This window comes from Neophocaena asiaeorientalis, unplaced genomic scaffold (genome assembly GCF_003031525.2).
Source record: "Neophocaena asiaeorientalis asiaeorientalis breed wild unplaced genomic scaffold, Neophocaena_asiaeorientalis_V1.1 scaffold110, whole genome shotgun sequence".
In the NCBI taxonomy this organism is placed as follows: domain Eukaryota; kingdom Metazoa; phylum Chordata; class Mammalia; order Artiodactyla; family Phocoenidae; genus Neophocaena; species Neophocaena asiaeorientalis.
The window spans coordinates 7,094,477-7,104,897 of NW_020175053.1; the positions used below are offsets into that span (position 1 = coordinate 7,094,477).

The 10,421-nt window shown below is 55.2% G+C and overlaps 1 protein-coding gene across 1 annotated transcript in view; it reads right to left on the reverse strand.

Annotated features, from left to right (window-relative positions):
- Positions 1-5,103: 5,103 nt before the first annotated feature.
- The window catches only part of CRKL (CRK like proto-oncogene, adaptor protein), a 31,963-nt gene continuing 26,645 nt past the window's right edge, over positions 5,104-10,421 (reverse strand). The window contains exon 3 of the mRNA XM_024763797.1: positions 5,104-8,575. Within this exon, the coding sequence (XP_024619565.1) occupies positions 8,441-8,575 (135 nt within the window). The 3' untranslated portion in view covers positions 5,104-8,440. The remainder of the gene's footprint in view (positions 8,576-10,421) is intronic.

Below are 10,421 nucleotides of genomic sequence, written 5' to 3' on the forward strand. Positions count from 1 at the left end.
GCGCAGGTAGGAGCGGCCCGGGTCGGGATGCGAGGCTGTGGGAGGCAGCGGGGCCCTCTGGCCCTGGACGCCGGGCGGAATCTGGGTCCCCAGCATCCTCGCGACCCCCGCGGGGCGCCAGGCTGGGCCGCGCGCCGGGTCTCAGTGTTTTTCTTCTTCTTTCTTTCCTAAGTCTTGGAACCAGGGGCAGGCGGGCAGCGAGCGTGGGGGCAGGTGAATCACCCGCAGAAACCTCCCAAACCGCGCCTGACTGCCTGACGCCTTGATTGCTTTGAGGGTTCAGCTCCGTCCTTCCGTCCACTCTCCCCACATCAAAACGTTCTACTTTATATTTTATGACATTTTCTCTTTCCCACATGTCATTATACCGGGAGAACTTCCTGGGTCCCCATAAATCATGGCCCACCCTGGTGGGTGTTGTGTCCCCTCCTCCACGAAGCCCTACCCTGAGGCGCCTCCCCAGACTGGATCTGGCCCTGCTGTTCCAGCTCCCGGCCCCTCCCAGGATTTTACCGTGTTGACTCTCCAGACTCTGCCTTGTGGTCAGGCAGGGCTTGTCCCTCCAGCAGACTGGGACTCATGACTGTGTGGGAAATGAATGAAGGGCACGTTCCAGGGAAGTGGTGTCTCATCTGTCACTAAGCACATGGGGCCATTGGGCCCGACATCAGCCACTAACTGTTGTCTCCTTCAGTGGCTGGTGTCGTGCCCTCTTTTTTGCCATCTCCCCCCTTTCTGGGCCTCGCTCCCTTCTGGTTAGGATGCCAGGCTGACCGGCCTCTGAGGCAGTCCCTCTTTATGCCCCAGGCTGCCCAGGGGGGCAAGCACATCTCCCCTCATTTTACAGATGGGGAAGCTCGGGGAGGCTGCGTGGCGCCCAGGGGCAGGAGCAGGGCCTGAATGGGTCACACTCATCCACCCCTCAGTCCACCCCTCGGGGTGGCCAACTGCCACAGGAGAGGCCCCGTCACTGGGTAGAAGGTGTCGCTTGGCCTTGTGCCCTTGGCCTCCAGTCAGCCTGCCCCTACTCCATCCACACTCTGCTGACCTTGCAGCCCTGCCCCTCACCCCACAGCCCCCAGCCAGGAAAACACTGTGCCCTGTAAAGAAACGTGGCTGTGGCTTTATGTGCATTTATTCCTTTGCTCTTCACAGCAGCCTGAGGTGGAAGGTCCTCTGTGTCATCTCCATTTTACAGATGTGGAAGCTGAGGTTCAGAGAGGTTAGGGACTCCCCAAGGCCACGCTGCTGGTGAGTGGCAGAGACGTGGGTCCTGGCTGGCTGGCTGTGCTGGGCTTACAAAGCGGAGCTTGGGAGAGAGAGCGGGGAGGCCTGTCAGGCTCGGCCAAGGCTGCCACGTCTCCAGTGCAGATTTTGAGTCCTGATCTGTGACCTTTTTGTCAGTGAGCCCTTTCTGCCCCGGATTCCCCAAGAATCTGGGGATAACTGCAGTGCCTCCAGCTGGAGATCCTCCAGGACACCAGGACAGGTTCAGAGGCAGCACAGGACACAGGATGTGGGGTGGGGGCTGCTGAGCATGGGATGCCAGAGATGGCATTGAGGGGACAGGTCAGTGTGGGGGGCTGTAAGGAGGCCAACGACCTGGGTCGATGCCCTGCATGGGGCGAGACCATTGTGGCCGCCTCCACCCTGCGGATGGACTCGAGGCTCTGGCTGCCCCATGGTGGGGCAGAAATGACCAGATCTTCATGGAGCAAAAGCTGAAACAGAAGGTAGGTGGGTGGCCTCACCAAAGCCCCGGGCTCGAAGGTGGTGCATGTGGACACCGGGACCCGGGGAGACTTAGGATGCCTCCAAGTCTTGGGCAGCCTGAGGTCCTGATCTTGCCCCGAGGATGATTCTGGCAACATGGTAGCGTTCATCCCAGTGGCCTTGACAATACACAGACCCAGCAGATACCCCAAAGGCCAAGGTGTGAGAAGCAGGTGAAGGGGTGATCCCTGGGCCCCCCAGCATGCAAGCCTGTCCCTGTCTTCCTCACACCCACCCCACTCCTCTCAGCCTAGGGTCTCCAAGCTCTGACGTGCAGGGCTGTCCTTTTTAAGGCCACAAAGTGAGAGACCAGCAACGTCTAACATTGGGATTGACTCTAGCGCCCCCTGGAGGCCTACCTGAGAGTCCACAGGGCCCACCTGAGCCTTGGGGTTCAGAGGGCAGAGAGTGGACTCTTCCCTGGGGACTTAGGTGGATTTCCAGATGGGGAGACCTCGATTTGATTAACTGGTCCCCAGGAAATGCTGGGGGGTCTGATATAGCACAGCCAGCATCCTAGCTGAGGCTGGCTGTGTTGAGGGGCAAGATAGGCAGGAATGGTGCCCTCAGCTACCCCGAGACTTATTCTTATGGAGGCAGACGCTGGGGGATCCCCAGGCTGGGGAGCCTTGGCTAAGCCCATCCCCATCGCTCCACTCCCGGCCTCACCCCTGACTCCCTGGCTTGCTCTGGTTGCTACAGCCCAGCCTCCCTGCCCACATCCCAGGTGGGTCTACACAACCTGACTGCCATGTCTCAGCACCCCCAGGGTCCTCGGAGGCTCTCTGACCCCGTGAAGCCGGCTCCCACCAGCCTCTTTCAGCCCAGCCTCGACCCTCCCCAAGTTGCTGGTTTGTCATGAGTCCTGTCTTGTCTCCGGGCTCAGGGTTGACCAGTTCTAGTTCCAGTCCCCATGGAGGGAGGGAAGGTCAGAAGGCTTTCCTAGGAGGTGGCAGGAGCCGAGGACAGATGAGCCCTTTGGAGTTCAGCAGAGAGAAGGGCGTCCAGGCAGGAGAAGTGTGTGGCAAAGACAAGGAGGTATGATGGCCAGTTCTGGGGACTCAGAATGTGTCAGTCCAGTCTGGCTCAAGTGCTGGGCTCTGGGCAGCAGCCTGGCATGGAGGCATCTCATAGGCCAGGGAGGAGTGGGCTAGGGGTTTTCATCACATGTGTCTTTGGGGAAAAAATACCAGCAACTAGGACTGGCACTGGACAGGGGGCAGGGGGGCCGGGAGGCACCTGGGTCAAGGACTGGACCAGAGTCAGCCCAGGAGCTGGAAGGTGGGCCCTACCCCTGCAGCCCTTAGTTAGACCTGAGGATTTCCTATCGTCAAAACATTGGGGGAACTCCCTGGCAGTCCAGTGATTAGTAGGACTTGGCACTTTCACTGCCAGGACCCGGTTCAATCCCTGGTCAGGGAACTAAGATCCCGCAAGCCACTTGGTACAGCCAAACACAACAAAAAAACCCCACTGGCAAAAACTTCCACAGCCAGGACAGACAGATGGGCTAGTATAAGGTGCCTCAGCCACATAGTAGAATACTGTTTAGCCATAAACAAGGTATCTACAGAGTGTTTGTAAAAATGTTATATTTTCATATATTATACATCACTGGCGAAAGTGTAAATTGAGGCAATCCCTGTAAGAGGGCAATTTAGCGACAGCTCTGAAAACTGCCAGTGCCCAGAGCCTTTGACCCAGCAATCCCAGTCAGAGGAACTCACTTTAATGCATCTGCCCACCTGAGATTGGAAAGGACCTACATGCCCATCAATACCCGAGGTGGTTACCTGAGTAACAGCACATCCACCTCAAGGAACACGACACAGTGATGGAAGAGAACAGAGGCTCAGCTCTAAACAGACTGGGAGAATAAAGCAGGGCGCAGAACAGTAAGTGATCTATGCTGCCTTTCTGTAGAGAAAACATTAAAAAAGAGTACTTACAGATATATTTACTTGTATGTTGTAGAGTAACTCTGGAAAATACAATAATAAACAGGCAACAGGGAGACTGGGATGTGGAGTCGACAGGGTGGGTGGCCTTTCTCCAGACACAGGGCTTCTGAATACTGTGCCCTATGGGTGTTTTCCCTCTAACCTCAATGCCAAAGCCGAACTCTCCCAACTCCTCGGAGGGCCGGCAGGGGCTTGGTCCCCCTGCTCCTGGCCCTGCCCTCCACACAGCTACTGGGCGGACCACCCGATCCACTGGCCAGCTTTGGCCACTGGGCAGCTCTGGGAGCCCACCCCAAGGGCTCCCCTTCCCGACCCCTCCCTCGGACCTCTAAGTTTGAATAGTGGGAGCCCTGGGGCTGTCTCTGGCACGTGGGCCTGGAGGGTGTAGCTGAGTCCCCTCCCCCTGCCCCCGTTTCAGTGCCAGGCTGCAAGGCACAGGCTACCTTGGGCTACAAGCCTGGGAGCCTGGGGAGAGTGCGATGGTGTCCCCAGGGCAAAAGGCGTGGGCAGGGGATGCCCCCCAATCTCTGCAGCCCCCCGTTGGACACAGGCCTCAACCTCCTGCCAGGGAGCCATGAGCAGGGCCAGGGCTTGAAGGGTGGGTCACTCCAGGCCAGGATGCAAAGACGCTGTGGGGTGTCAAGACCTGGGCCCTGACACACACCCAGTGGGGAGGCAGCTTCACTTCCCAGGGGTTCCCATCACAGAGGAATCCAGCCCAGCGTTGCTGAGCAAAATTTAACTTTCCAAGCAGAAAGTACTCTTCAAAGGCGTCTCTGAGGCCTTCCTTCTTCCAGGACGAGTGGACCATTTGGAATCTCTCAAGCTTTCCAGCAACACAGCTCGAGATGATCCAGGTTGCACCTTCCTGGAGGTTCTACCACGACGACACTTGGGCCTCTCTTGGCACACAAATAGGTGCGGGACAGCACTGGCTGGGGGGTGGCAGGGAAATCAGCGGGACCCCCAACACCTCCAGTTGAAGGTCCCGGAGCCTGTCAGGAGGGCCACAGACAGGAACAGAGGATTTAAGAAAGGCAGGTGAGTCTCATGCCCTGACCAGGGACAAGGCTGCTCCGAAACTTATGCTTCAGACAAGGCGCCCATTAGAGGGAGGACACCCAAGTTCCCTGGAGGATGCCGGACCTGGAACTGCCACCCCGCCCCCAGGAGGCCAGGGTGTGAGTGGTGCTGGTGCCAAGCCCCACCCCTCCACTCAGTCCACAGCAGCAGGGCTGGGCAGGGCAACTTGCAGAAGCACCAGGTGGCCACTGCTTCACAGGTGTCCGGGCAGGTGCTTAACTGCTGGGGGGGCTGAGGGGGGGCGAGGGCCTCCAAGGCAGCACTGAGGAGACACCAAAACACGAAAGCCGCTGCCACCGCCGGCTGATGCAAGTTTTATTGAGACAATGTACAAACAGGCCATGGAAACAAGGGTCTGATGCCGGGACCAGTAACGTAAAATGGAATACAAAAATAAAAAGGCACTGATCTGTTAAGAAAAGACACTCCATGTATTCTAAGAATATAAGTCATTTAATACTGTTAATTTTATAGCACAAAATAAAACAAGCTATGATCCCCAAAAATAATTTTAAAAGCTTACACATAAAATATTATTGCCTGAAGTTTATGATCTTTAAGTTACAGGTCAAAAGAGTTTTGTGTTGTGTTGTTGTCATTTTAAAACACACAGTGAAGACCGTCAAGAAGCAAGGCCACTGTTCCTCCCGCAGAGACCACGACCCTGTCTCAGAGGACTGTCCTTCCACTCCGTGAGAGCACACGCCCAGCTCGGGGCCACTGGCTGCAGCCACAGGGACACAGGCCTCCGGTCCCAGAGGGTGGAGGCTGAGGGCGAGCTCGGTGGTGTCTCGGGTTCGGTGTGAAAACAATCAGGATTCACTCATTTTAAGAGGTTAATGAACATAATATTATTAAAGGATTAAATTATAAACACCTGGCACAAAAACACCATCCCTTTTCAAAAATAAAATGTTCACATTCCTCTGAGCAAACTTAACAAGAGCAGTGGCCGCCGGTCCCGGCCCGCCTTGTGTGTAAACAGCTGGAGAAGGGAGTCAGCACAGGCCAGATGCTCAGGCTCAGGAGGGAGCAGCTGGCCCTCTCTCCTCAGGTTCCTGACCATGAGCACAGAAGGGGTCTTATCTGGGTGACAAAGTCGTCGAAGGGCAGTCCATCCACATGTCCTTCTCTTCATTAGCTGTGTCCCCGGGCAGCAACACCGGGCAGAGGTGACAGGGACAACTCCCTTTCCAGGATAAGTACATTTTTAATCAAACTGTCAATTCCTTTAGCATATAATTTGTTCTCTTCCCCAGTGAGCTACTTTAACATCCACACATTTTCTTAAGTGACACACAGTAGAGCAGAGCAAGTAGCAATAATGGACAGTCCTAAGAGGAAGCCTGCCCAGGAGGGAAGTCCATGCCTCTGGAAGATTTGAGTCGCTTTCTGAAGCACAGTCTTCCCAGACCCCTGGGGAGCCCAGGCCCAAAGCCAAGGTAGTGGGCTGTTTCTTATATATTTAGTGTGGAAAAAAAAGAATTACCCTGGCTGATTAAAAAACTAATAAGGTTCTAAGTCAAAAAGGTACTACTTTCGGCACACATCTCCAGTTCAGAGCTCAAGGCTCACCTAATTTGGGGCTCTGAATCTCTGGGGCAGCCCTGGAGACATGCACCTGGGCTGACGGACTGAACAGATGCCTTCTGAAGTAAACCTACATTTGCAGGTGTTCTGATTCTGAAGTGATCCCCGTGAGGTGGGTCACGCTGTTTACTGGTCAGCAGACATGCCTGGAAGGAAACCTTGCTTTCCAAAAGGCCATATACTTCTTGTACTTGAGCCAACTACTGGCATCCAAAGGTGCCCAGCCTCTCGGCTAAATGTGGTTTAACAAGGCCTTAGGGTGTGTGCTCTCTTTGGACAAGGCACACGTCCCCCTCTTCTGTGAGAGACCCCCTTGGGTACTGGGTTACAGGCCACAGGGCAGGCATCATCCCCAGGTAGAGGGCAGGGGCCCAGCCACACACGTGCCACTCGCCGTGGGGCTAAGCTGGGCCTGGACCCAGAACAAGAGGTGACTGCAACTCAGGCACCTTGGGAGCAAGAGGTGGCCACAGCTCTCACTGATCAGGAAGAGCCCACAAAGAAGCCTTTTCCAGGAAAACCACAGAGAGACAGGGCTATGTGAGCACCCTCAAGAGTCTTTAATATGATGGTTACCTACCTGATGGAACATTTGATTAAAGAGAAATTGAAACATGTGGCCTTGCTGGTTCTGACCAGAATAACTGCTCGAAACCTCAAAACCCAAGACCCCTGGGAGCCAGGGCCGAGGCTACAGCAGATGCTCAGGGAGGACAGTTACTTATCAGGCTGAGACCACACCCCCAGGGCTGCTGGACGCATTCTCAGCTGAGGCCTGTCTTCAGCAGGGTCCAGAAGGGCGGGCACACTGAACTGCACAAAGGTTCCAGAATTCTAGTCGGCCGTGTGCTATAGACGTGGCATCGGTCACACACTGGTACCAGCTGACTCGTATGAACAGGCCTCTTTTAGCCAACAGGGAAAACTTAACATCAAATAAGTAATGGTTAATGATGCATTTCATTAGACATCAAATGCATCAACCAAGGCCCAGAGCTTACACTTTCTTGCTGGACAGCAGTGTGGACACAAGAACCATGGAGCCAGCATTAGCAGCACCATCTCTCTTGGGCAGCCTGGGGAGCTTGCTGGGGCAGGGAGAACTGGGCCTCAGTGAGTGGAATTTAACGATTCCTTAGTGAATTCAACGACTTTTTAAGGAAACTTGGGTCCTATACTTTCAAGGGGTGCATTCACTGAAAGCCTGGACAGGAAGCCAGCAAACAAGGTGAATCACACCACCCCCTGGCCCCCGGCTCTGATGCCTGCAGGGACGTCGTCGTCCAAGAGGCTGTGCACGCAGCTTGGAAGCCCACATCTGCTGGGTGGTGGTGGTGGTGGCTGTTTGCTATCTGGCAACACAAGGTACCACCGGCAACCAAGACAGTACAGGCCTCTGCCTCAGGGCTCTTTTTCTTGTGCTCCTGCGGTGACAGCGGCTTCAGAGGCACGTGCCATCCCTCGTCTCACCACAAAAGCTAACCTGCTACTTAAAAACCTGTTCAGAACACACCAGTCTAATTAATTAAGTCTTCTAAAACCAAACCAAACAACAAGAGGGAAAAAAAAAAAAGAAAAGCCTGACGTGGGGAGTTTAGGGCAGAATTCCCTCTCCTGAAGGGTCCACTTCCTCTGCTCTTCACAGAAAACCACGCCGGCGATGGCACCACCCATGGCTCCCAGTGGCAAGGCCTTGCTGTGGGCCCGAGCTCCCCTGGGACCCTGGGTCAGCCCAGGGACAGGCGGGGCGCTGGCCGGAAGGGAGCCCTGTCCTCGGCACCTCCTCTCACCTGTGTGCCTCCACCAGTGTTTCCAGTTTATGATCCAAAGAATTCTAAAATCAGCTACTCTTTGACAACACGACTATGATACAAATGCCGGGGCAGCCACTGTGAGCATTCCAATGTGTGGGAGGCTGCCCGCTGCAGAAGCTGGACGTTGGCAGCGCGTGTGACCTGCCCGAGAGGACGCTTCCCCGCTTGAAGGAGGCGTGTGGGGCAGGACGATGAAGCAGCAGGCACAGGGCAGCAGCATCACTCGTTTTCATCCGGGTTCTGAGGGTCGATGATTTTGACGTGCGTGAAGGGGAAGAGCCCTTTGCGCCCGTTCACCTCACCTTCCCACTGGCCGTTTATGTTCATCCTTGTGACTTTCACGATGTCACCCACCTGTAAGGGGGAGAAAGAAGACGAAGTCAGCGTTTTCTCTGAAAACTAAATCACACATGCTATTCCACTGAAAGGAACCAACACATTTTCTTCTTAGGACTCTCATTTTTCTCAGTGCTTAGACCTAAAATCATGCCGTGGGCTTCCCTGGTGGTGCAGTGGTTAAGAATCCGCCTGCCAATGCAGGGGACACAGGTTCGATCCCTGGTCCAGGAAGATTCCACACGCTGCAGAGCAACTAAGCCCGTGCGCCACAACTACTGAGCCTGTGCTCTAAAGCCCACGAGCCACAACTACTGAAGCCCACGCGTCTAGAGCCTGTGCTCCGCAACAAGAGAAGCCACCGCGATAAGAAGCCCGCACACTGCAAGGAAGACCCAACGCAGCCAAAAATAAATAAAATAAATTTATTAAAAAAAAAAGAAAAAGAATCTGCCTGCCAATGCACGGGACATGGGTTCCAGCCCTGGTCCAGGAAGATCCCACATGCCATGGAGCAACTAAGCCCATGTGCCACGACTACTGAGCCTGAGCTCTGTAGCCCGCGAGCCACAACTACTGAGCCAGCACACTGCAACCACTGAAGCCCGTGTGCCTAGAGCCCGTGCTCCACAACAAGAGAAGCCACCACAACCAGAAGCCCGTGCACCACAATGAAAAGTAGCCCCTGCTCGCCGCAACTAGAGAAAGCCTGCGCGCAGCAACGAAGACCCAATGCAGACAAAAATTAAATAAAATCAGGCCGTGCCAAAGACACAAGGTGCTACCAGCAAGCCAGGGTGCTTCTGCTCAGCTGTGAGAACGTGCTCTGAGGCAGCCTTTTCCCCCCAGATTGGCTACTAACTCCAACGGCACAGAATGAACACCTGACTCTGAGAACGGTTCAACTCACGCAAAAAGTGCATTAAAAGAAACAAAGCGGGACTTCCCTGCTGGCGCAGTGGTTGGGAGTCCGCCTGCCGATGCAGGGGACGTGAGTTTGTGCCCCAGTCCGGGAGGATCCCTCATGCTGCGGAGCGGCTGGGCCCATGGGCCACGGCCGCTGAGCCTGTGCTCCGCAACGGGAGAGGCCACAACAGTGAAAGGTCCGCGTACCGCAAAAAAAAAAAAAAAGAAACAAAGCCATCTCCACCCTTTTTCACGGGAAGGAGCTTCTACCGCCAAGAACACCCTGTCCGCTGCCTCCCCTGCAGCAGCGTCTCCCACCGGCCAGTCTCGGGGGAAGGAAGCCCAGCTCAGAGAACCTTTTCAAACCAACCTTCAGCTTCAGGGTGGTAGGAATCCTACCTACGGCCAGAGGACAGGCACCAGCCAGGGGCTGCTTTGCTCATCAAGGGGAGGCAGCAATTTTGACCTGGGTGTGGTTTTCAAATTGTCTGCAGACCCTGAGCTCTGAGGAGGTGCTTTAAACTCCAACAGATGTCAGACTGGGACTTCAATCTTGTAAATGTGTATTTTATAAAAGTTATAATCAGAAGCAGTCAAGCGCGTTCCTGCCCCATTACTCCATGCTGCCCTGCTGGCTGCTGCTCATGTGCTTTCCTTGGAACGAAGCTTCTGTCCCATGTGTCTGATGGAAGGCCCCCGAGAATAGCAAGGTAAAGGGCAAAACACACCTCTCACTGCACGCAACAAAGTACACTCAAAAGTGAGCTGGTTGGGCTTCCCTGGTGGCGCAGTGGTTGAGAGTCCGCCTGCCGATGCAGGGGACACGGGTTCGTGCCCCGGTCCGGGAAGATCCCACATGCCGCGGAGCAGCTGGGCCCGTGAGCCATGGCCGCTGAGCCTGCGCGTCCGGAGCCTGTGCTCCGCAACGGGAGAGGCCACAACAGTGAGAGGCCCGTGT